This window comes from Choristoneura fumiferana, chromosome 17, assembly GCF_025370935.1.
Source record: "Choristoneura fumiferana chromosome 17, NRCan_CFum_1, whole genome shotgun sequence".
NCBI lineage: Eukaryota > Metazoa > Arthropoda > Insecta > Lepidoptera > Tortricidae > Choristoneura > Choristoneura fumiferana.
This window is the reverse complement of record NC_133488.1, coordinates 18,752,705-18,779,972: the sequence shown is the minus strand read 5'-3', so window position 1 is coordinate 18,779,972 and position 27,268 is coordinate 18,752,705. Positions and strand designations below refer to the sequence as shown.

At 38.3% G+C, this 27,268-nt stretch overlaps 1 protein-coding gene across 3 annotated transcripts in view; it reads right to left on the bottom strand.

Moving 5' to 3' along the window:
* The window catches only part of Klp54D (Kinesin-like protein at 54D), a 35,905-nt gene extending 10,117 nt beyond the window's left edge, over positions 1 to 25,788 (bottom strand). For all 3 annotated transcript variants that reach the window (XM_074100763.1, XM_074100765.1, XM_074100764.1), the window contains exons 1-7: positions 25,211 to 25,788; positions 23,439 to 23,589; positions 11,828 to 11,920; positions 8,164 to 8,311; positions 5,132 to 5,263; positions 1,905 to 2,045; positions 534 to 675 (exon numbers count right to left, since the gene is read on the bottom strand). In XM_074100763.1, coding sequence (XP_073956864.1) covers positions 534 to 675; positions 1,905 to 2,045; positions 5,132 to 5,263; positions 8,164 to 8,311; positions 11,828 to 11,920; positions 23,439 to 23,589; positions 25,211 to 25,355 — 952 coding nt within the window. In that variant the 5' untranslated portion in view covers positions 25,356 to 25,788. The remainder of the gene's footprint in view (positions 1 to 533; positions 676 to 1,904; positions 2,046 to 5,131; positions 5,264 to 8,163; positions 8,312 to 11,827; positions 11,921 to 23,438; positions 23,590 to 25,210) is intronic.
* Between the last annotated feature and the right edge of the window lie 1,480 nt (positions 25,789 to 27,268).

Genomic DNA, 27,268 nt, shown 5'->3' with positions numbered 1-27,268 from the left:
TGAAACATCAAAGCGTGCATAAATCTGATACGACTCTATTTCTAGGGCCGGTAAGTGTCAGATAATTCTGTACGCTATCCACTATGGCAGATATCAATGCAGGTGACAGTACATTTCATATCTGAAAGAACAAAGTGTGCCTAAATCTTATACGACTCTATTTCTAGGGCCGGTCGTTGTCAGATATATAATTTTGCACGCTCCGCTGTGGCAGATATTCATGCAGGTGACTATACAGCAGTGGCAAAGCGTCCATAAAACCCTATTCCCACCGGCTTTCCCAAGATTTAAAAAATAGAACAACAAGACATACAGAATTTATGAAATATTGTAACCGATCTTTGCTCCGGCTTTAGCACGGAAATATCGGACGCCACGCCACTATACAGTCACCGGCACCAATATCTGACACAACAAAGCGTGCATAGATCTGATCGGACTCACGATATAGAGTTAATCTGACACTTACCGGCCCTAGAAATATCTATAAATCTGCCAGATATTATGGTGAATACTTGTGGTGGAGGGCTAACCTTCCTCGAGCACGGCGAAGAGGTCGTCGAGCTGCTCGCAGTCGACCGTGAAGAGATTCTCGACGTAGAAGCCGCGGCTCTCTTTTGACCACCGCACTTGCAACGGCTTGCGCGCGGTGCCCGGGTTCAGTAGGTCTATCACCTTGAAATAAATATTTCAAAGTCAAAGTTAAAATATCCTTATTCATTTTTTATTTATTTATCTTACTCTTACTAATATTATAAACGCGTAAGTTTGTATGGATGGTCTGTTACTCTATCAACTACTGAACGGATTTGCATGAAAATGGGAAAATGTGTAAGCGGGTCATCTGATGTAAAGCGATCACCGCCGCCCATATTGTGTCCATCCCAATTTATGCTATGGGTGTCGAGAGAGAGTTGGCTCGTTTTTAGGGTTCCGGAGCCAAAAGGAAAGCTGTAATTTTGCACGGATATATAAGTAAACTATGCCGACAAAATGGTACAATTAAAAATTAAAAAAAAAAACTTTTAGGGTACCTTCCATAGACGATAAGTGGGGGTGATCTTTTTTTTCTCATCCAACCCTATAGTGTGGGCTATCGTTGGATAGGTCTTTTAAAACCCATTGGGGGGTTGCTAAAACGATTTTTCGATTCAGTGATTTATTTGGGAAATATTCAACTTTAAAGTGCAAGAATGGTAGTAAGTATATCAAACTTTCAAAGAAAACTATAACGGCTAAGTTTGCTTGAGAATTATTAGAAGTTTATGAGTAGGTAAATAGCAGCCTAAGGTATAAAATATACCTAAACTTGTAGGATCCGTATAAAATACGAAATCCTTAGAAAAATATATCTTAATTTCTTTTTCTCCTATTTTGGGCGTGTTCGACACGCTCTTGGCCGGTTTATCAAGATCCTAAAGTGTATCAATCCAGAAATACTGGGGCTGCTAGCTGATTCCAAAGTTATATGCATGTATATGGGATGGGAATTGTGTCTTCGTCTTCAAGTGCCTCTCTAACTAGTGATGATTGCCAGTCAGCACCGCTTATCTGATTCGGCCTTATGTCAGTCTGAAGAGCTGTGTGTGTCTGACTTTAAATATCTCTATAGCAATTAAGCCAATTCTGATTACTCTGTATTCACTAACACGGGCAAAACAGGCGCGCCAGTGCAACATAACAATATTATTTAATTTAAATTATACTAATTAAATTGAATTATATTAATTACTGATTATTAAAATAAATAGACAGGTCACTCACGTATTAATATTCTAAGTATGCCCGACATTGTTTCGAACCAATCTGTGGTCCTTTTTCCTATCTAAACTATTAATACCACGGCGCTCGGCACCCGCAGACCACCTAAATATGAAACTAATACTGGCAATTAGACGACTGACCTTTTCATTATAAATCTCCAAGAAGGAAGCCTTGAGGATGAAGTGGCACTCCGGGCGGTCGTGGATCAGTCTGAACAAGTAAACAAAGGACCGCACAACTAGCCCGTGGTCCGCCGAGTACGGGCTCGCGCCACGCTCCACCTGCCAACCAAGAAAGAAAGAAGACATTTATCACATTATTACAAGAAATGAAATCCTAATAATATTATAAATGTGAAAGTTTGTGAGTGAGTGAGTGAGTTTGTGAGTGAGTGAGTAGGTATGTTTGTTATTTCTTCACGCTGAAACGGCTGGACGGATTTGGATGAAATTTGGCAAAAAGTTTATAACCTGGATTAAAACATAGGATACTTTTTATTCCGATATTCCTACGGAATAGGGATAAAATCTCGAAATAACAACCGCTGGGTTTAGAGTCATGAAATTTGGCATGGGCGTTTTAATTTAACGTCAATGAAAACCACGATGTAATTTTAGGGAATTCCCACGAGAATTTACAAAAACCCGGAATTTCAATTCAACTGCTGTATCTAATGATTTACGATTGCGAAGCCGCGGGTAAACGCTAGTAAATAACTAAAAATACAAAATAGTAGTAGTGCTTGTAGCATTGTTTTGAAAAAAAAAAACTTTCTGCCCAGTTTCTTGCGGCCCATCCTTCTTGGCATGTAAAGAGCCCTTTACTTACGGCCTAAATACTTACTGTATAAATATATTGATTATGATTTTGCAACGTGGATAAAGACCACGACGTCATTTTTGAAAATTAGTAAATTCAACAATTTAAATTTGACTGCTCTACTCGTAATTATTTACGCGAGCGAAGCCACGGGTAAACGCTAGTCCGGTTCTAAATATTAGCACTCACTCGATCGATCATTGAAGCCACAAAACGTTATAGATTAACAACTAGATTGTAGTCAAATTGCTTTCGAATGTGCCGCTTTATTCATTTCTTTAGTCGTGGTCTATTAAGTGCAATTAAAAGTCGACTGAATCATAAAAACAAAAAAAAATCAGATGTTTATTTTTTTCACGAAAATCATTTCTCGGCCTTGGGAGACTAATTTTCACGATGTTATGCCTCTACGTTTATGTCCGTAGACATCAAATGAAAATAATACAGCATTAAGTAATCAGACTTTACAGAAATTAAATGTATCTAGATCTAAATGTGTGTGTGTGCGCGCGTGCGTGCGTGCGTGCGTGCGTGCGTGTGAGTGTGTGCCTCTGACCACATGCGGCTTTAACTGTAGGTAAGGTTCGATTCTACTCGCGTAACTGATGGCAGTCACATTTTTGATCAAAACCTTATGATTTCCCGGTTCTTTCTAAGTATTTTCTCACATGATTTTTTTAAACTATGCAATACCATTTATTCTTTATGTATGTCGTGAATTACGTGCGGCACATGGTATGATGTGGCGTGACGCTTTCGCCCATTTAGTATCTGTGTCCTTTAGCACATGACGGTAATTATTTAAATGTGTTATGAAATAATGGCCACAAACGTCGCAAGGGCACGTAGGTACTTCTTTAGAAAAATCAAAAAATCAAAAAATTACTCTGTAAATAAGCGGCAAAGCGCTTTCGGAAAGACTTAATCACTAAATGAGTGTAGTATAATTATACTTAAATAGTTCAATAGATTCTAGTGAAATGTTTTAAATAGGACCGTGCCAACGAGATCGATGAGGATGGATGATAGTACTATCGTCGAATAGGTCACGCAAAAGCATTGTAGATTTGATGAGACTATTTTTTAGATTTAGGGCCTACGCAAGCTGGTGCGGGCACGGAGGCGGGCGCTTCGTTTTCAAAATATTAAACTTTAAAATAAATAAATGACAATTAGATAATTCCATCTACAAAATTAGTTATTTGTGCAACAAGAGAGCAAAGTTGTTTTTTGTTGCGAGTGTTGATTTTGAATCCCGAGTAAGCGAAGGATTCTATAATTGAATCACGAGCGTTAGCGAGTGATTCTAGGTTAGAATCCTGAGATCAGCAAGGGATTGAAATACACGAGATGCAAAAAAACTTTGGTCTCGTGTGACACATACAATTTTTCAAAAAATCAAAGTAAAGTTCAAATATTTGAAATTCAGTGAGTAGACCCAACTCTGTACTCAGCATTTAAAAAAAAAAAAAAAAAGTTACTTTGTCTCACGGAGTGAGCAAAATGCGATTTTGCTCACTGATTTCTCATAGCAAAACCTGCCTGTTTGAGGTGCTGAGGTGAAAATATATATTTGAACTTTACTTGATCTGTCATTTCACTTCAACTCGAAAAAAGCAAGAGATAGGCTCAAATTTGTGGATTAAAAACTTAAATTAAATTTTTGGTATTAAAAATATATCTAAATATTTCCAAAATGTAAATTTTACCGTTCTTTTAATAAAGTATGCAACCTCGTTGCACGAAAGCCACTTCTCTTGTTTTTTTTATAAAAGAATTCCGTATACTGCCTCTACAGTATAATTATTATTTGTTAAATTGAATGATTTTTTAACAAATCTATTTATGTTTATGTAATAGAAATCTTAATAAAAATCATATTTAAAGGTTTAATTGTTCAACCTTTTCAATTACCCCGAGATGAGGTTTTTTGCAGTATTAAAAAATAAGTGTGACATTAGTACAAGAAGTTAAGATTGCATGTTAGTATGCGATTTGTATTGTAGCTACTGGACTCTTTTTATGGTTTTAAATGTAATTATTATATTTGATAATAATCGGATTCTATTTAAAAAAAATGTGTTTGTTTTGTAAACAGGTAGGTATATGTGGTTTTATTCTTATGTTACATTTAAATTATGTTCTGGCTGCTGAGGTGAAAAATTGTATGCGTCACACGAGACCAAAGTTTTTTTGCATCTCGTGTATTTCAATCCCTTGCTGATCTCAGGATTCTAACCTAGAATCACTCGCTAACGGTCGTGATTCAATTATAGAATCCTTCGCTTACTCGGGATTCAAAATCAACACTCGCAACAAAAAACAACTTTGCTCTCTTGTTGCACAAATAACTATTGCAAATATTAGATATATTTTCCTACATTACGCGTGGCCCGACACGCACTTGACCGGTTTTCTGATTGAAAACATGATATTTTCTATATCTAAGGATACGTGACTACATACAAGAGGCACCTTTTCTTACCTATAGCTAAATGTTTTACCGCATACTTATCACGGCTTTAATCATGTGCGACAACACACTTACCAAGCCAGGAGGGCCAGTCAGCGTGTGCGTCTTCCCGCTGCCAGTCTGTCCGTAACAGAAGGCTGTGCAGGAGAACCCTTCCACCGCCATCTCCAGCAGACGTTTAATGCCGGAATATTCTAGAACGTCCTCCTGTAAAACAATAGCCGATTATTATCATATATCAGGGTTTCCCAAACTTATGGCTCCACGTACCCCTGTTAAATTTTCTAGACGACAGCGAACCTCTACCCCCCCAAAGATAGTAATAAAATTGGCTGTTGGAGAAACTAAGTTTATTTTTATTTCTATCATCATCATAATATAATGTATATTATTTATTTTAATAAAAGGTAAGTAACAAATATAGGTAAGAATCATCTTGCCAACGAAAATACAAACTGAAACAAACAACAACAAATAACAAACAAATAAGTAACAAATTCGGAGTTGAAATAAAAAATACAAAAAGACTCCAAAAACCAATCTTAATCATTCTTGCAGCCACCATCACGTAAACCTTGTCGCGAACCCCCTACCGTCGAATAGCGAACCCCTAGGGGTTCGCGTACCCCACTTTGAGAAACCCTGTCATATATTAACTGTCGTCATCATCATTCTGGTCAGTCCGCTGCTGTCCAGACAAGGGCGTTCCCTAATGGCATGCCACTGAGTATATTCAGCTCTATTCTAGCAGCAGCTGCCTTAGTGAGTGGCGAGCAGTGAGGGTAAGCAGCACCAGTACCTACTCCCGCACGCACCCGTCAGCACCAGCAACAAGGCTTATACTACGAAGTGCAAAATTCGAACTTCCTATCTTGCCGTCCCGCTGATTTTTATATTATTAAGTACGCGAGTGAGACGGACGGTAAGATACGAACTTCGATGTTCTAATTTCATAGTAGCCCCCCAGGGTAAGTAACACTAGATTACGGTAGTACTATTACTTATTCTGTGACACAAGCCTGCCGCATGGCAGCGCTAGTGTCAGAGGCGTCTTTACGTATAGTGCAGGGTGTGCATTGCACACGGGCGCAGCGGTGTTAGGGGCGCCGGCCGCGGCACTTTGTACGTATTCAATTTTGACCGCGCGCTTCCTAGATGGCGCTAAAGTAATAATTGCACACGGGCGTTACATGGGCTAAAGACGCCGCTGGCTAGTGTTAGGTACCCTGTTGCTGGGTGTGTGCGCGTGTGCGCTTGCGCTGAACTGTGGCATGTCAAAGGGGAGACCTTTGGTCAACGGTGGCCGTCTTCCGGCTGATGATGACCTATCATTTAGGTTTGCAAACTTCTGATGAGGTAAATATTAGGTAGTTCAATGCGGTTATCAAGTGAAAAGGTTAATAGGCACTACTATATATGGTCCTTGATACCAAATAGGCACGCAATGAAAAAAGTCCTCAGAAATAGTCAAAATACGTTTCTCTATCTACCTATATATCGACCAATTTCCAATATAAAGCAGTCAAGTGTATTATTTATCAAGTCAAAAGGTTAATAGGCACGCAATGAAAAATGTCGTCAGAATATGTTTCTCTACCTACCTACCTATATCCTTTCCTATATCTATCAATTTCCAATATAAAGCAATCAAGTGTATTATTATGTCGTATACCTATATTGGAAACATAACGAGGAATCAAAAATAGATTACTATTAATGGCTGTTGTAATGTTACGTACAGTCTCCGGCAGTAATATCGGAAAGGAAAAAATCACTCAAAAATATCTGATACGCCTCTAATTTCAAATATGAGATAGTTATTTCCGGTAACCGTACAAGCCGTAAAAATCACCCTATTAAATGTACTCAGTCATATTAAAATAGTATAGTATCCAAGAATACGTATATAATATTAATATTGTAACGATAGCGTAACGACAGGGTTTGAATTAATTAACATAAATAAAGATTTTTCATACCAAAAATAAATTATCACTATAATAAAAGTTAAAGGTAAAAAACAAATACAATCAAATTTTTATTTGATACCTGATTAAAACCTTAATTTCTTCCTGTTTTTTTTAATAATGCCGAGCTAATTACGTAGTAACCTGTTGTTAACCCAAAACAATTAAATTCGGCCTTAAAATTGTATCCAAATTTTAATTTAAAATGACCACTCAGGATTAGATATAGAAAGACTTACTAGCACGTTACATTATTACCTACACGCAATTAGCGGAATACCTATCTACTGCATAGAAAAAATCGTTTTAGAAACAGACACTAGATTATAGATTTTTCACTATTATGTAATTCAATTTCCAACCAAATTTTATTCTTCACCAAACATTGACTTTATGTGTTTTCATAAAAATACAGAATATGACAAATTTTCAACGGTTAAAAACGTAAAAAATATGTCAAATTAGCTACTTAGTTAATTTGTAGTTGACTGTAGATACTCGTACTGCAATATTCAGGTGAGGTACTTATACTTGTTGACATAGACATTTGCTAATGCCTACAAATTTTAATGATTATCAGTTCGAAGTAAACAACTGGGTAGAGACCTTGAAAAGAAACCATTTGTCATTAACTACCAATGGTCAGTAGGTATGTTGAACTAGACCCAGTATTTGTTATGTAATGTATTGCTATGTAATAATGGACTAATACTTTTACCTAACCTTCAACCTTTCAATTCAATTTCAATGTAATTTTCAACAGACTTAAAAAAGGAGGTTCTCAATTCGGGTTTGGTTGATTAAAGCCAAAAACATACGTATGTAGGTGTGGCTATAGTTCCCCTCCTGCTGGTTCGTGCTGAGGCACCGACTTCAAAGTAGTAGAAAGTTATTTTCAAGGTTTTGAAGTCGGTTCCATTTTTTTTTTGTTAATTTTTTCTTCATAGTTTTTAGTGATTTGTAGCCAAAGTGCATTCGAAAATCAAAGTTCGTATCGTATCGTCCCTCTCACTCTCGTATTAAATAATATTAGCTTCAGCGGGACAGCAAGATACGAAGTTCGAATTTTGTGCAGCCAGAATAAGCCCTATAGGGAGCCTGCGCTAAGTTCTACCACCAGCACTGTTATGTACGACTGACCTGGGTAGCGGCAGGCTCGAAGACCACGTTGTAGGAGAACACCTTGGCCTTCTGGCCCGGGTTCTGGCAGATCACCTGCCCCTTGCCTGGGAACTCCAAGATGTCGCGCTCCCCACTCGCGCGCTCCTTCTCATTAAAGGGACGGACCCTGGAACAATATTAAGAAAGTATTTTTATGTAGAAGAAACATTATATCGTTGATGGCACTGCAATACCGCGTAACCCACAATGTTTAATGCCGCGTATCGACTACACTAAAATTTTTGCAAATACATAATTTTTGCAGTTGTTTTTTGTACAAATAAATTGAAACTTTATTTCGCCAAACCACACGTTTCGTGAGATTAATAAGTTTGTGCCTTGGTCTGTTTGATAAAAAACCGGCCAAGAGCGTGTCGGACACGTCCAAAATATGGTTTCGTAGCCATTACGAAAAAATTAAGTAATAACTTACTTAATTTTTAAGGATTTCGTATTTTATACGGAATCTTCCAAGTTTAGGTATATTTTATACCTTAGGCTGCTATTTAAGAGTAAAACTACTAATTATTTTCAAACAAACTTAGCCGTTATAGTTTTCCTTGAAAGTTTGATATACTTACTACCATCCTGATTTTTTTTTTAATTATTCCACCCACCGGTTTAGATTTTAGAGGGGACGGTCGATTTTATTGAAAATTTGCACTTTAAAGTTGAAAATTTCGCAAAAAAATCAATGAATCGAAAAAACGTCATATCAAACTCGTAATGGTTTTAAAAGACCTATCCAACGATACCCCACACTATAGGGTTGGATGAGAAAAAAAAATCACCCCCACTTTACGTCTAAGGGAGGTACAATAAAAACATTTTTTTTTTAAGTTTTTTATTGTACCATTTTGTCGGCATAGTTTACATAAATATCCGTGCAAAGTTACAGCTTTCTAGCATTGATAGTCCCTGAGCAAAGCCGCGGACGGACGGTCAGACAGACAGACAGACAGACATGGCGAAACTATAAGGGCCGCTTTTGTCATTTTGGCTCCGAAACCCTAAAAAGAGGTCGTATTGAGAACTTGTCAAATGTCGCCGTACAACGACACGTCGTACACACACACGTACGTACGTAAAAGGGGTCGCGACCCACAGATTGAAAAGCATTGCTTTATTTAATACCACAAACCTGCAGCAAATCCCCGTGATAAAATTTCCTACAGGCCCCGCGCTGATTTAATCCGCTCTGGAAAATGACTTTCCCGTATCAATTGATATGTGCACTACTACACAACAACATACATACAGTACATGTTTATTTCAGTTTTTCACCTCTACGGAACTTAGCATCGACTCTACAACAGTTGTAGAGTTAACAGCAGTTACTGCCATCACGTCACCCTGACACCAGACGTGAAGCCAGACGAGCGTAATTTCGCGTATTTTGGGTCGCGTAGAAAGTAATTTTCGTTTCATACAAAGGTCCTATTTGTGTAGAACTCATTTTGCAGCACAAACCGGACTTTAGTACAACACCGAACGTACTTAGCAGAAGTACGTGACTGAAAAAACGCGACTCACCACTCAAAAATTACACTCGTCTGGCTTCACCCATATATGTGAAATAACGTTTAACAATAACGAGAGTAGTTACTTAATTATTTTCTGTGATATAATACAAAGCATAGCGTTGCGGTATTTGCTCTACAGCTTACACCCACTTTGCCATGGCGGGAAACCCGTGATACAAACCAATATAAATAATTACAGTCGTGTGCCGATGTATGCGGCAATTTTCTTCGTGGTTAGAAGTTACTGATTGCGGCGGAAAGCAATTTTTTTTATAGAAAACCTTTAATTAATACAATTCTTACGCATAGTCCAAACTAATTAAAGAAAAATTATGTTAAAAAAGAAATTCTTCAATAATAATGAAACCCGTTAGTTTATGTTTTTAAAACTACGTTCAAGTCGACAGGTAAACTGCAAAACAGTTAGATCATGGTAGGTAATTAGTAGTTTACATACCTACATACATACAAAATGATTGTATGGAAGAAGTCAGAATTTTTCGAACTTATTTTTGACTACAGGTACCTACCTATTCTGTTATCTACCTGTTCTGTGTTAATAAATACTAACCATAAAAAAACAGGGATTCTTAACTCATCACAAATGTGAGTCGCTAATTATTCATAATCGATAAAAATAATTATTTTAAGCAAATTGACACTTACAGTCGGGTAAAAATATATAAATATCATGGCACTTGACATCAATTGACCTAGTCCCAAACTAAGCAAAGCTTGTAATGGATACTAGGCATCGGATATACTTATTATACAAGGTGTTAATAAACACCTTGTACCTATAGATAAATACATACTTAAATACCAACCATGCCAACAGAAACCCTTCTTGTAATTTGTTTTTGCTTTTAAGCATCCAAGATCAAAAGAGTTGAATTTTTAAATTACCTACATTTTAAACATTTTTCGCTTTCTCCCATGCCTCAACCCACTTCACACATCGACACAAACAAAGTTTCATTCAAATAAAAATCGATTACCCTAATGTAACGTCTGTGTCAACAGCCGCCGATTTTCGATGACCATTCGAACTATTCAATATTATTGTTCCGACTTTCACTGTAACAAGCTTTGTGTGGAAATAAAGGTTCACCGAATACTCAAAATTCAATGATTTAACGAAATTCCTGATAATATGATTGAGACGACCAGATGGCCTAGTGGTTAGAGAACCTGACTATACGAAGCTTGTGGTCCCGGGTTCGATTCCCGTGTCGGGGCAGATATTTGTATGAAAAATACGAATGCTTGTTCTTGGGTCTTGGGTGTTTACTATGTATTTAAGTATGTATCTATCTATATAATTATATTTATCCGTTGCTTAGTACCCATAACACAAGCTTTGCTAAGCTTACTTTGGGACTAGGTCAATTGGTGTGAATTGTCCCGTGATATTTATTTATTATTATTTATTTATTATTAATACGTGAACTTTCCACTTGACTTTTGGTTCTTAGGAAGGACGCCTTGAGCGGTTGGTGCGGATTAGCATCAATAGTTTAAGCAGTGAGTACCTACATGAGCGCCGGCAGGATTATTTTAAGGAGGATGCATTGCATCTTGCATCTGCATATAGGGAGGTGCATTTGTAGGTTTCATGCTCTATCTTAGTTATGTTCTATGCATTTGATTTTACGACAGGAAGTGCGTGCACCTCGTTGCACCCACATCCCGGCACCTATGAGAAAGTAGGTACTCGTATAATAGTAGGCATGGACCGTTGAATTAGATTCTCCGTTTCGATCGAGGGGAACTTCTTGATTAAAAGCAATCAATTACGGAAGAACAGCACCCTTAGTGTAAGTTTTCGGTTACAAAATACGTCTCGAACAATCGAACGAGACGTATTTTGTAACCGAAAACTTACACTAAGGGCACAGGAGATTGACCACTTTTTTATGGAAGTTGGACCAAGTGCTGCCCAGATTAAACACACAGTGCATTATGCGCCTTAGGCTAACACTAGACTGCATAATGAGTCATAAAAAAACGCTTTGATGGGAACTAAATCATATAGCTGTACCTACCCTATTGCCCCTGCTTCGTTGTCCCTTCTCCATTGCCCCTGCCGCATACATAAGCGCTGCTTACAGTTATATTACCTGACGACGACGTTAATGTTGTCCTCATCAGAGTTGAGTGTGGTGCTGGAGCCGCGAGTGCTGCGGTCGATGCTGCCCGCCCGGCTACTTCCGCTGCAACAAGAACCTTATTAAGCTAGGGTCTCTTGAACATGACACACACACGCACAACATTGCGATGAGGGGCTCCAACATACACACTAGTAGTGTGGTAAAACAAGAGACTATTCCAGATGTTTTTCATAGCGCCCACAGACGCAAAAATCCCACGATCAGACTGCACCGATCGATCGGTACGATTTATCGTAAATTGTTCTTCACACATACATATATGCTACAGTTTATCGTAGCGATCTTCGTTTTATTTATTTACGATGATGACCGACGTTCGACGAATAGGGTTCCGTAGCCATTCCGAAAAAATTAAGTAATATTTTTCTAAGGATTTCGTATTTTATAACTAGGTACGGAATCTTCTAAGTTTAGGTATATTTTATACCTTAGGCTGCTATTTACACTTAAACTACTAATAATTCTCAATCAAACTCAGCCGTTATAGTTTTCCTTGTAAGTTTGATATACTTACACACTCCTGAATTTTTTCAAAATTTTCCACCCACCGGTTTAGATTTTAGAGGTGGGGGACACTCGATTTTAATGAAAATTTGCACTTTAAAGTTCAATATTTCGATAACAAATCACTGTATGGAACAATCGTTAGCAAACCCCTAATGGTTTTAAAAGAGATATCCAACGATGCCCCACACTATAGGGTTGGATGAGAAAAAAAAACCGCACTTTATGTCTATGGGAGGCACCCTAAAAAATTTTTTTTACCATAGTCGGCATAGTTTACATATATATATGTGCAAAGATACAGCTTACTAGCACTGATAGTCCCTGAGCAAAGTCGCGGACGGACGGACGGAAGGACGAACAGACAGACAGACAGACATGGCGAAACTATAAGGGTTCCGTTTTTGCCATTTTGGCTAAAAACCCTAAAAAAGGATGTCTTAGCGTCTAATGCACACACAATCGCAACCTCTATCCCTATATCTATCTGATGGTGGTAGAGTTATAGTGTTATATTTTTTTTACTAAAAATGACCATAATCAAAAACTGACCAATGATTTAAAAAGTTTCAGTTATCAGACAGCTCATTAAGAACTTACTTGGTACAGTCACCAGCACCAATATCTAACACAACAAACGTGCATAAATACTGATACGACTCTATTTCTAGGGCCGGAAAGACGTGTCAGATATTTTTTCACGCTCTGCTGTGGCAGATACTAATGCTGGTGACTCCAATCTAGTACAGTTCTGAAATATTGATTATCATGGCCCTGAATGAATTAACCTTGAAGATTTGCCCTATTTTTACGCCAGGTTCAACTATTTTTAACATTTAAGTTACTTAATATTCCATGACTTGAAGAGAAGTTATGAATAGGTAATATACGAGTAGGGCCATTAGAATCAATAGGTAGCGCACCCTCGCCTTGGCAGTGACATGCAAACTCCAAACTGCATGCTCATAAGAAGCGGATAATTCCTGGGATAGGGTTGATTAATTTGGACAACTAACCTATCTTCCCAAGTGACCCAAGCCACAGCGGGAGAAGCATGCTCCTCGCCCGGCTTTCCAGCTAATCGCTGAAGCAAGAGTCTGCGGGTCTGCAAAAGCACTCCAACCTTCTCCTCCCCATACTTAGTAAGCTCCAGGGAGTTGCAGAAGTGCAGCCGGGTTTTTAGCCGGATTAAAATTGCACAACCTGCTTTAAAGTAGGGGTAGTCGATTAGTAGACCACTTATTTGGCTGATGGTACACGCTGTATAATGCCCGTCTGCTTGTCAACTTTGTCAACAGATGAGTAATAGAAAACGCGGGTAATTGTCGTGGCCATCCATTTATATTGCACGCTATTTGCAGTTGATGTTGATGGCTGCAATATAGCAAATCTGTTTAGATACTTATCTGTTGTGGGCACCATGTTTAGAAACAGATCATTATCGTAATAAATTGTAGATATATCTTAGCCTTTTTTATTCTAGCTTCTGGTGCTAAAGCTTTTTTACAAGCCTTTATTTAATTTCACCTGTACCGTTGTCTGTCTCATCATCATCATCATCCCAGCCTATATACGTCCCACTGCTGGGCACAGGCCTCCTCTCAGACCAAGAGGGCTTGGGCCATAGTTCCCACGCGGGCCCAGTGCGGATTGGGAACTTCACACGCACCATTAAATTGCTTTGCAGGTTTGTGCAGGTTTCCTCACGATGTTTGCCTTCACCGCAAAGCTCGTGGTAAATATCAAATGTAATTCCGCACATGAATTTCGAAAAACTCAGAGGTGCGAGCCGGGGTTTGAACCCACGACCCTCTGCTTGAGAGGCGATAGGTCAAACCACTAGGCCACCACGGCTTTTTTCGTTGTCTGTCTGCCTGTCTGTAATCAAATCTTGCAAGTTAAATTCGACCAACTTCCAGTGGTTGGATTGACTTGAAATTTGGTACCTGTACTTATGTAAATTGCGTGACAATACAATTATCTGGTAGTGACAATACAATAATCTGGTAGGGAACTCTTCAACGGTTAATGGCATCGATTGGCAGCAGTAAGATTCAGGCGCTTCGACGGCCGATCTCGAGGCACGCTCGCTCCGCTCGCTCGGCTCGCGCGCTGTTGTGGTCGCAGTTCTAACCTAACCCAACCTTCTATGTCGCTGCTGTTCTGTTCTGGCGCTTTCCCTGTTGCTGTTACAGCACGCTTACTTTGCTGGCCTTACAACCTTAACCCATTCTTATGGTAGCTGATAGTTCCTTTAACTATGTCATTAATCATTATGCCATGTTAAAGTCAGCGCTATTTAAAATTCCGTGAAAATACAATAGTCCAAACTAGTATTTTGCTATGCCATTATGCCATATAAAAATCGGCGATTCCTTTTTTTTTGTTGCCCGGGAGAAATCTGCAGCCTAACTTTATAGAACAACATATCAGTATTTCGTACGACCTTCATTATCTTTGTTTATTTAATCATGCTTTGTAGTAATCCTTCTATTGCGTGAAACTATTTTATTTACGTAATAAGCCTAACTAGGTAGGTAAGTGTTAAGTTACGAATGTATTATAAATAACATCTGTGATCTTGGCCTTTATAAATTTAGAGGTATACTTATTATGTATTGTGTTGTGGTTTTTCAATCCGTGAGAATCTAGTAATACTGTAAAAAATGTGAAAGTTTCTATTTGTGTGAATATTACTTTTTCACGCTAAAATAGAACTGATTTGAAATTAATTAGAGCTTGTCTAATTTAAAATGACGCGTCGCTCACTCAACTATCAACTAATTCAATTCATTTACCACCGTTTTAATTTGTCACTGTGTTGTACTGTGTGGTTTTGTTAGTCTAACAACTGGTAGCATGGTGTACGGTTGTGTTACTCTGAAGATGAGCTCTGGTTGAGTTCGAAACGCGTCTGTGAACACGCATATTTTGCATAAGCTTAGCTATCGTAAGGTCGCGGGTAAGCAAGGAAATTCTTTTAGTTCATTGATATGGCCCTCCGCAAAGTAACGCCTGATTCATAAATTATATTCACATATATTAATATTATATGACCAGGAGAGCTGGCCGCTTTCGGTTACAGCGACTGCTAAAACTATTGGACAAGAGCTAAGGTTGTACGCCCGTTCATGTGCCCTTAAATGACTGCAAACTGCAAAAGCCAATTTTATTCGAAAACGTGCGCGTACAATGGCAGGTAGGTATATAACTTATAACTGGATCTTTGAAATCACACATTAAAAAAACAAAGAAAAACATTTATTTCCACGAGCCGGTTAAGCACCAGACCAGCAGATGTTCCTCCAACTTCTGTCCGGAGAGTGTGTGTTGACTTCCGTCACCTTAGTGATGCAAGGGTGAAAATCCTTAAATTATTCAATTATTTTGTATGTCTTTTTTGTGTTTTTGTTGTATGTGTAACTTAATTTTACAGCGCGTTTTTTTTTACTGTAATTTTTTATTGATACAAAGAAAATGTAGTTTTAAACAGAGAAAGACGGAAAAAGAGACATACCTATTGTAACAAAATGGTCCTAAGTCCTTGTAACGCCCTTGCAACCATGTAAAAAAATACACCGCACCGGATGTGCAATGCGTTACTTTTTATCTCAATTATATCGCCGGGTTTACTCAGGTTAAAAATCCCGAAAATCACAAAATGTCCCTGCCTTTTTTATACTTAGAGACATGAAAAGGGAAATTTATTTATTAAATTTTTCTCTTTTCTTCTATTTATGTTTTTACTGTGTTTTTGTTGTGATGTAGTGTGCTTTTTATGTCAATAATGTTGTGAAATTGAGTTGGATTTAGTAGCAGCAGCAGCAGCTCGAACGGCGCAAATGGAGCTGATGTCATGGGAGAGGCCTATGTCCAGGAGTGGACTGATGACGACGACGATGATAACGCTGAATGGAAACGATTGAATTACGAAACAGTTCGATTTAAGTCTGTGTAATATTTAACAGTTTCCCGTTGGATTGACAGCCGTGCGGGCTTGGCCATCAAAATGTCAAGGGCTTTGCCGGCCAGTAAGTATAGTTTAATATGTACGAGTATACGCTTTTAGTGTGCCTAATTGATGGGGCGTGGTGACGGAAAAACAATTTGGATTTGGATAAAAAATGCAGGTCAATCGGACTGCTGATTGAACATTATCCTTGGCATGGAAATTTTGGGAAAAGGCGTGACTTCGGTTTCTAATTGAGATTGCGTGTTCCCTCCCGGAATCTTTGGTCTTAGGGTACAAGATGAGAAAATAAAGAAAAATTAACATTTCAGTCCTGATATTTATACTGCATAAGTGCTTCCATAGCATTTATTGGACAAGTTCGTATTTACTTATCTTGGTAAACTTCAGTGGACGTAGTATACATATCTACGCATATAGGCTGGGATGATAAAAAAAAAAAAAATAATAATAATAAAATTTATTCAAATTAATTTCGGTACAAAATAATAAAATACAATATTTCACTCTTAGATGAATGATTGGTCTCGCGCGCTCGCTCGACTAGATACCGCCGGCGTACTTGTCAAATGCGGCAACAAATAGTACGCCGAAATCGGCGTACCTGAGCCCGAGACGAGTCAGTCGCGTTGCAAACTGTGCGTAATGTGCATGTCCCGAATTTTTGTTAAATTTTGGTCATAAACCGAAGTAAAATGCCAGTTTTCGCAGTGAAACTGTTTAAAAATAATACTACAAGAAATAAGAAGGACACTGGGATCACATACCATCAGTAAATATCGTATAATTTCGAAATTACAAAATAAAAATAACATGAACCCTAAACGCCATTCTGTGTTGCCGCGTACACAAGAATCAAATTCCCCGTGGTTGAGATTTTAATAAATTGAATTTTATTGTTATCATCATTAAATGATGATAAATTTTAATAACTTATTTTATTTAAGTATCTAACGTAATTATTATATATACATAACCTAGTTCTATATTATTTAATGTTTATCTTTGTGATATTATACACTGAAGGTGTATAAATTGTTACCCGACACTATTTAATTAAGGGGTGAATGTGTCTTAAAATTAAAAATGTTTTTCGTCTTCCCAGTCAAAAGCCCGATCAGCTGATTTACTTAGGTATTACGGGAAAAGAAAAAAATTTTTTTTTCGTATTTCTACCCATTTTCCTGAAATGTTAACTTTGTGGCGCTATTAAGCGACCAGCAGCGCCGCCGCATCATCCCGCCACTATTATTATCTCTATCTGTGCACCACGGTTTGAACCGACCAATCAACGCTCACGCGCGCCTGGCGGTCGACGTTGATTGGCCGGTTACGACAAGATGGCCTGTGACACTGAATAGAATTTTCTCAGGTTCTTCTTCTTCTACGACTCGCGGCCGTGGCACATTGTTTTGTAAAATAACTACTGTAATGCGAACTGTAAACTCTTGGTGAAAAGGAATAAACGTCTTAACCTGGTGCGTGTGTATCATTCCTAAAGACTCCAAAACTTTTTACCCGACTGCCCGAAGGAGGGTTATGTTTTTCAAGCGTATGTAAGTATGTATGTATGCATCTACCTATGTATGTATATTTTGTAAATAATTATTTTTATTTTAGTTTTAATTAACCTGTAAATTATATTAGGTTTAATTATAGGTGCAACGTGTTAAGTATGCAAAACTTCTTAGTTGGTGACTCAGTCCATGAATTTTCAGTAATAATTTGTAAATATTGAATGTCGTTAAATATATATTTTTTTTTATTAAAAGTGAGGCCTGATCATTGATATACCTACATCATACCTACCATTTTTTTAAAGAAGAAACCTACGCCTAACCTATACACAAACATATTAATACATTCACTCTTAATTACTTCTTAATTTTTAAGTATTTCCCAAGATACATTTTGTAACCAGTAACTTAATAGACCACAGAATAATTTATTTTCCCAATAATTCGGGTAACAGTGGAGCAGCTGGCAACACAATTCGTCACGCACACTAGCATCCTTGCAAATTGTCTTACACCGTTCTTACGCACACTACAATATTGAGTTGCCGCATTCACGAACGTTTTGTTTTTAGTTCCCGCGGTATCTAGTCGAGCGAGCGCGCGAGACCAATCATTCATCTAAGATTTCACTTAAAATCTATGTAACACGTGTGCCTGAACTAGGATAATTCCTGTGCCTCACGCTTAACGAGCTAACATTTACATACTAAAATAATCACCAAGTAAAAATTAACAAAGTACGGTGTAATATAATAGGTAGTATTTACGTAGAAATTAGACAAAATCAAAATAACAAAATTGTAATATATTTATTTATAAGATATTATCAGGTCAAACATAAATACTGTGCGTCAGTGGATTTTTACTGGGTTAGAGTGTTGGTTCATAGATTGCTGATTAAGACATCATGTCTATTACATTTGACCTAGAAATTGTGCGATTGATAGTAAAGTGTTGATAAAATGTGCATAGTGAATATTAGGATTATAATTAACCTCACATGGCGATGACAGCGAAATTATCTAGGTCATCAATCAATCGGTTAGTCATAAGTCATAATGTGTAAATAAATAAAGTTCTAAAAAATAATAATAATAATAAACAATTTAAGTACGGCGCTCTTAGACGCCGTCATAGTCAATGGTATTAAGGTAGGTATGATGATGAAACTTCAGTAAACTAGGTGAGAAGGCAAGATACGAAGGGGCAAAATGTTATTCACTACATTTGTAAACGTAATAAGAGTTATAAATCGAGACCAGAAGTCTTGAAGGATTGTGCTAACTAATCCCATCTACGTTTTAGAAGGACATGATACAAACTTACCTATCCTAAAAACTTTTACTACTTTTAAATAAATAAATAAATAAATATCATGGGACACTTGACACCAATTGACCTGTTTTAGCTACTAGTAGGCCTTAGTTTTGTAGTCCCTCAAGTCATGCTACAAGCACCAATTTTTTTGTTACTGTTAGCTAAGAAAATCTTTTTTTCTGTGTAGGTGGAATCCACCCATGTTGGAGAATTAGGCTACATGCCTCTGGCTTATATGGCTTCAACCAGCTTATTAATTTGAAAGGATTTCTTTTTCATATAAGGCATTACCCGCGACCTTCGAGTCTACCATCTGGTAGCATGGTGAACGGTTGTGGTTGCTACCACCATCTTGCTCGCTAATCCTGCCGTGAAGCAGCAGTGCTTGCACTCTTGTGTTCCGGCGTGGAGAGTAAGGCAGCCGGTGCAATTACTGGCACTTGAGGTATCCCATCTTAGGCCTCTAAGATGGCAACGCATCTGCAATACCCCTGGTGTTGCAGATGTTTATGGGCGGTGGTGATTTCTTACCATCAGGAGACCCACATGCTCGTTTTCCATCCAGTCGAATAAAAAAAAACTCTGAAGATTAACTCTGGTTAGGTTCGAAACTCGTCGGTGTAGTGCAGGGATGGTGGTGAGTTGGATTTGTGTGTTCTTTTCTTACGGTATGGAGGCGGAGGAGCTGCATGAAAACACATGTATTGCATATATCGGCGGCCGATCGTAAAATCCGCCAGATCACGAAATTCCTAGGCATATCGCGAAATGGCGCCATTTCATGAATTGGCTAAGGAACATCCGCCATATCGCTCAAAACTCACCGTTTAACGATTTGCCTAGTGACGTTTAGGCAAATCATGAATTTCCTAGGCATATCATGAAAGGCCGCCATTTCATGATTTGGTCAGTTTAGGGAGATCATGAAATTCCTAGGCATATCATGAAACGCCGCCATATCGGTCCTACTTAGCACTTCGCCGCCTCGCCGGGCACTGCCGCGGCACGCTCGCTTCGCACGCACGGCTAGGAATATCGATGAATGCGTTGCTCTAATCGATCTGCCGTATTGTTTTTCAGGCACATCGTGATATGCCTGGCCAACTTTTAGGCATATCATGAAATGTCGCCATTTCACGATATGCCTAGTATTGCCTAGGAATTTCGTGATCTGGCGGAGTTTACGATCGGCCGTCTATAATAGACGTTGCTAGCTATCATGAGGTCAAGGGTGAGCAAAGTAATTGTTTTAGTTCACTAATCCCTTTAAGTATCTTTGTTATTACCCGACTGCCCGAAGAAGGGTTATGTTTTTTTACTAACATGGATGCATATTCCGAAATAAAAGTTACTTAACTTAACTTAAGGGAAACTTAACTTTAATGGTTTCCAAATTTTCCTAAAAGAATCTTTTTCGTTTGAATCAACTTCAAACTAATATTCGTAGTACTATGCGTCAGGAGTCAAGCATCGCGTGCCAGCAAACTGTTCTCAAGTGATTCACTAGTTCTGCTGAAGTGGCTGTTAGTGTTGCGTGCTGTGGTTACTCGTACACGTCACTCCGTCTTGTTCTTAACCATAAACACCATTTCGGACCATTTTGTTCGCTGTATAAACTGTTACTTCTTAATTAAACAAGTGCAAGTTGCAGGTGGTAAGGACCTTGTGCAAGGTACCTTGTGCTTGCACTGTTGTGTTTCGGCGTGGAGAGTGAGACAGCCGGTGAAATTACTGGCACTTGAGGTATCCCATCTTAGGCCTCTAGGTTGGCAACGCATCTGCAATACCCCTGGTGTGTTTATGGGCGGTGGTGATCTCTTACCATCAGGAGACCCTCTTGCTCGTTTGCCATCCAGTCAAATAAAAAAAAAGTATAAATATAAAAAAACACAACTAGTAGAAGAATTTTATCGTATTTCCTTTCACAATGAATGTTGCCAGTTTTTGCTTCATCCGGTGTCAATGGGCGTACAACACGTTTTTTTTGTGTTTTCAGACTTTCTAACATGGCTAGTTAGGTTAAATTTTTCTGTCTTGTCTGCTCCCGCGACTCTATCACACCAGATCAGCTCGATGGAACCATATTATTGTGTTGTCAAGAGCGTGTTGGACACGCCCAAGATAGGGTTCCGTAGCCATTACGAAAAATCAAGTACTTAATATTTTTCTAAGGATTTCGTATTGTGTACGGAATCTTCCAAGTTTAAGTATATTTTATACCTTAGGCTCCACTTAAACTACTAATGATTCTCAAGAAATCGTAGCCGTTATAATTTTCCTTGTAAATTTGATATACTTGGGGAGGGACGCTCGATTTTGATGAAAATTTTCACTTTAAAGTTGAATAATTCGCAAACAGATCACTAATCCGAAAAAATGTCGTGGCAACCCCTAAATGGTTTTAAAAGACCTATCTAACGATACCCCAAACTGTAGGGTTGGTCGAGAAAAAAAATACCCACACTACGTCTGTGGGAGGTACCTACCCTATATTTTTTTATTTCTTTTTATTTTACCACTGTCGGCGTGACTGATATGTAGATTCATGCCAAATTACAGGTTTTTAGTGCTAACGGTCTCTGAGCTTAGCCGCCGACAGACAGACACACGCTAAGATATGGCGAAACTATAAAGGTTTCTAGTTGACTACGGAACCCTAAAAAGTGGGTGAAAATTGAAAATCAAGTTGAAAGATTCCATTACTTATAATACAAGTGAAGTTAATACAAGCATGTTAAAATAAATAGGTTGTTAAAGTAACTCAGTTAATCAACTTCGCCAACTGGTGAAATATGGCATTTGGTGAAACCAGGTGGCAGCTACAATATCTCAGTAATTGGCTCCCTTGGCTCACTTGTGTACTCGTATGTAATATTAGGATGACTACACAAAAAGGCAAAAGGTTAACCTACTCCGAGCATTCAGGGTGGTAATGAGTTTTATTGCTATCGGCCTTGATCTGAATTGTAAATACGCACCGTCATTCTGCGGGAGAAAAACAAATGTTCTTTTTACCCATTGTCCGAAGGAGGGTTGTGTTTTAATTTGAGTGGAAAGCAATTCGGAGAGCTTAAAATCTTGTTGTTTAGTTTTCCTAATATAATATTGTTACTGAAACGAGAACATACTTAAAATGAACATAAATTTTTGGTCATTTTCTTGTGTTCTCGTTTCGGTCACAGAGTACATATATAATTTCGGTTGTATTGGAAAAAATGTTTCGTGAAACCGCACTTAATTTAAATAATAAAATATCGGAAAATAGAATTAACGATTTTGGCACTTTAGTTGTTTTTTGTTTGTTTTGAAGTCGACGCAAGGGCAGTAGGTACATCTGAAATAGTATTCACACCGCCTTACATGTACCTACAGTCAAGTACAAAAATATCGTCCATAGTTACACAAATAGGTAGGTAGGTATGTACCTATACACGTTCTTAATGATAAGTTAATACGACTAAAGTAGTGTATACATGTTTTTGTAAATTTGGCCGTATCGATCTCTTTGTAACTCTACTAAGAGCAGAAGGAGATGGGAATACTTCATTCTAGTATTCAAGTAGAGTGTCACAGGGACTAATCCTTTTTAGAGTTCATATAAGTATTTTTGAGCAAATATTTTATCAAAAATATCTGAACACGACTATATTTAACGGCGTAGAAGCGTGTTCAGATATTTTTGATAAAATTTTTGCTCACAAGTTAATGAATTCGACTGTACCTCAGTCAGTTACTTCGGAATGTCAGTGTCCTCTAAGACGACAAAGCTGGAAAGACACTAGCGTGAGAGGCCACTCGTACGTATATTAATTACCTAAGCTACGCATTTAATTACGAACATTTCACCAAGTGCAAGGATCGCGTGTGCCGCAGAGGTCAAGTCAAGCGGCGGTCAACCGCTGCCCGCGCCGTCAAACCCCGTCATTATTTAATCAATACCTAAGGCCGTCTTCAAGGAGAGTCGCGCCGAAAATTAAAAATCACACCCATGCTTTACGGTACTTGCAGATGACAAACGCTTAACGCGCGTTTTGATAGGTAACGCGCGTTTACAACTACATGCATTTTATTCAGACCGTACATGCTAACGTTATTAAAACGCTTGTTAGGATGTGTACGGCCTGAATAAAATGTATATGATAAAATGTGTACGAAGCAACTGGAATCTGGATCTATGGGGGAGGCCTATGTCCAAATTGTAGAACAGACGACGTCCTACCGTTGATATGATGATGATGTGGCCAGGGCTTACCTCCCATTTCTGGAGCGGCTGTTGAGGCTGTCGTCATCCCGTCCCCAGGTTTTGCCCAGTGCTGGGAGTCCCAGCGAGCTGGAGCCCTTGATGAGGCCCGCCGCGCCGGGCTGCTCCGTACTTCGCGCCTTGCGGGCCTTTAATTCTTTTCCTAAAACAAAATATTTTTTTATGTAAATTTATACCTATTGGTAAAGCATTACATTATTAAATTATGATATTGTTAGGTAATAGAGTTGATTTATTAATAGTATATTACTGCAGAGGGCGGGAAAAGTCATTTCGTGGAGGACTATGGTTTTGAAATGAAATCAAATCAATAGATACAAATCCACGAAATGACATTCCTGCCGAGGCCTGTATACTGCTTTTCTCCAAATATGCGAGAAAATAAAACGAAAACATTATATTTATTCGACACAATATGTTTATAAATATAACAATCTACCTACAATCTAAACAAAATACACTTTAACAGTAATAAAAATAAACCTTACTGATAAAAGATGCTACGCTACGAGTTAGGAGTTTGTGGTGTGCTTATTACGATATTTTAGATACGAATCGTATATTTGGTTCCACATACAATATAGTAATGAAAATAAATTAAACGAAAAGTTATAGGATTAGTAAACATAAATATTATACATTTTTGGTTCACACGTCCGGGAAATAATGCCACTTTAAAAAAAAAATTATCGCATCAACGCATATAACGAAGGACTTCCCGGACGATTTTCCAACATTAAGTAATGAGAACATTTCCGAGCTAGTTGGAGAAAATTACTATTAATCAACATCATCACCATTCCAGCCTCTGCAGGGCACAGTAAATAACCTAATATGGATTTTACAACATAAAATAAACGAATAATAAGAAAATACTGAATTAATGTTTCGATAAAATAATAATAATAGATAGCGTAGGGTTGTGATTGTGACCAGAGGCCGTATTACCTAATGTTTCTGACGCTCACGACCGCAATCAAAATTAAATGACATATTTAGATTTCGCATACAAAAACTGTCATTTTGATTGCGATTTTGAGTGTCAGAAACCTTTGGCAATACGGCCTCTGGGCGTCACCAGTAGGTAGGTAAGTACCTACCTAGGTAGGTAAGTCAATCATCGCAACCGAATCATCAGCACGTGGCAAGGGAAACCACCCAACTAAATAGTGAAAAATTCCCAGGATAATTGTCATGAAGGTTCACAACTGATCCTCAACAGCCTGCCTCGACTACTCTGTTACGAGTTCAGCGACTTGGAAGAAGAATTAAAACAACATGGCAGACGTAATGGCAACGAACTTCAGTCACATAATTTCCGCGTTTATGATGAATCTATCAGATAAGTAAGCTGAATACGTCGGAACATAAAATCAGCTGCAAAACTTCAGTTGCGTATCTTCAGCTTCTTACGACACTTTTTTGGGTTAAATCGCATTAAGGGCCAAGTCGTTGCTCTTATTTACTTGTTCTTAGTTTTTTTTTATTTTATATGAGGTGCTTTATAGGCGGCGTGCAGACGGGAAAAATCCATTTAGGTAATTTTCCACCGGCGAGGCGAGATGAGGCGGGGCAAGACGACGACGACGAATTTAAATTTGTTGCATTCTCGCGTGCCCGCCGCGGGCCGCCGCGATCGCCGCCATACAAATTTCAATTCTCATCTCGCTTCGCCGGTGAAAACTCACCATTATGGACGCATTGGAAGGGAGGATCCAGCAGGGCTACTACGAAACCCGAAACTATTGTATTCCCAGACTTACCAGATTTAGCAGTAGCCAGGGTTTCAGCGCTCTTGGAGATGCTTCTTGAGAGAGCAGTGGGAGGTGCCTTCATAGGCCCCTGCCGGTGGTGGTACACCATGTCACGAGTCAAAGGTTGGAAGAGCTGTAAGTTCTTCAACGCCATCTTTGATTTTCATTTTGCTTTTTAATTTTAGAGCTCAGCGCCGGTTCTAGCCCTTGATTAAGATAGAGCGAGATTTATACACCGCTTCCGCACCTCTCAAAAGGCACCACCATAATTTTATTTTGCACTGGTAACTGGAAAGTGGCGCCCCTTGCTATTAGCGCCTAGTGCGACCGCTCTCTTGCCCTACCCCAGCGCCGGCACTGGGTAGATTTTTGTTTTAAACTGGACAATTAGTAGTTTTTGGGCTCCACAGAAAACCAGCGTTACTGCACATAATGTGCGGCAACACATGCTGAGTGGAGACCCTTTTTGGTATCCTGCTGTGTCACCTAGTAACATAGTTTTAGTGCTAGTTCTAGTCTTAGCTTTAGGTGGTACATTTTTGGAGCCAAAATAAACTTTTCTTTCTTTCTTTCTTTCTTTCTAAAGTATTGTTGGTTTGATCTGTTCATTTATTAAAAAGTACACCTTGGATTTAGTTTTTATTCACTAATGCGGGCTTTGGAAAGTAGTCGGCTGAATATGTTGCGATATTTTTTATGGCTATCTAGTTTCTATTGTTAAGTGTTTATGATAAGGAGACGTACTTAGCTGCTTGTTAGTTTCATTTGCTATGTGGGTATTGTAGGTTTTATGCGTAAATACATTAAAAAAATCGACTTAGTGTAAGTTTTACAGGGGCAAAGTATTTTGAACATGAAACTACCGTGAGACTCACTCATATGAAACAGCAGACGCCGAGTCGCGTTGCTCCTAAGAGGAAGGGCTACGGATTAGCCTGAAACATGTCGAGCTAAAATCGGTTTAAAACGTGAGTTATCCGGTTCATTATATTTAATTCGGGGCAAAGTAGGTATAAACATAAACAGACGGACAGATAAACAGACACACGTTACGGGCCATCCCGAAGGGATCAGTTTTCCATCTGGAATTCTGGAGTACGAAAGCCAACAAAATAATTGCGCTAAAATAATGTCTTCCATTTAATACCCACGTTATAGAAAAGCAAATATGCAGTTTACCTTCCGATTAATTCTGAAAACTCCAATAAAAGCTCGAATTCTATAAAAAGTACGGCAACAAGAGTGACATTAGATCGAACTAACTATCTGAGTGCATGATTTTTCATAAGTAGGGAGTATTGTACGTAAACAATAGTACATTATAATACTATCAAAACACTAACTACAAAATCGTATAAATATTCCCATTACGTGACGTGACCCATAAAATATGACATGTCACAACATATCTAATAATCGATTTAAATATCGTCTTCTTCAGTGTCATGTGAACGTCCGAGTGTTAATGGACATTGATAACACTAATAAACTGAATTAAATCCACAAAACCGCTTTAAATAAGTAACCAATTTAAAATTGAAAATATTGAATGTTTCTTTTAATATTTCGCTTGAACGCAGCGAAATAACGCGGGAAAATTTACAAAAATGGCGGCACGGGTGGTGTCATCGAACGCGAGGCAAAGACTGAATTGCTTTCAGCCACAGGGTTAATTCTACTAAAGCTTTTTCAGCGATACAACTATAATTTCGTGGTTAGTAATGGTGTGGGGTGTTAGGAATAAACTTCGTTCCACAGATAGAGGTGCGCAGCGTAAACACTAAAACAACCAAAAGGTTCATAATTATCATAATATTATAAATTCGAAAAATACGCTGTCTGTTGTATGTTACCTCTTTATGCTTACTTAATCTGTTGCACCGAGTTAAATGTTAATTGGCATAGAGATAGTTAAAGGCCCAGCGAATTACATACTGGGTTAGTTTTTATCCCATTAAATTGCAGTCTACGCGAGATAGCGATAAGCGAATTCTTCGCAGACAGAGCCCTGGGCAACAGGTAGTATAATATTAGATCTCTCTTCTGTAATAAATGAGGGTTTACTTA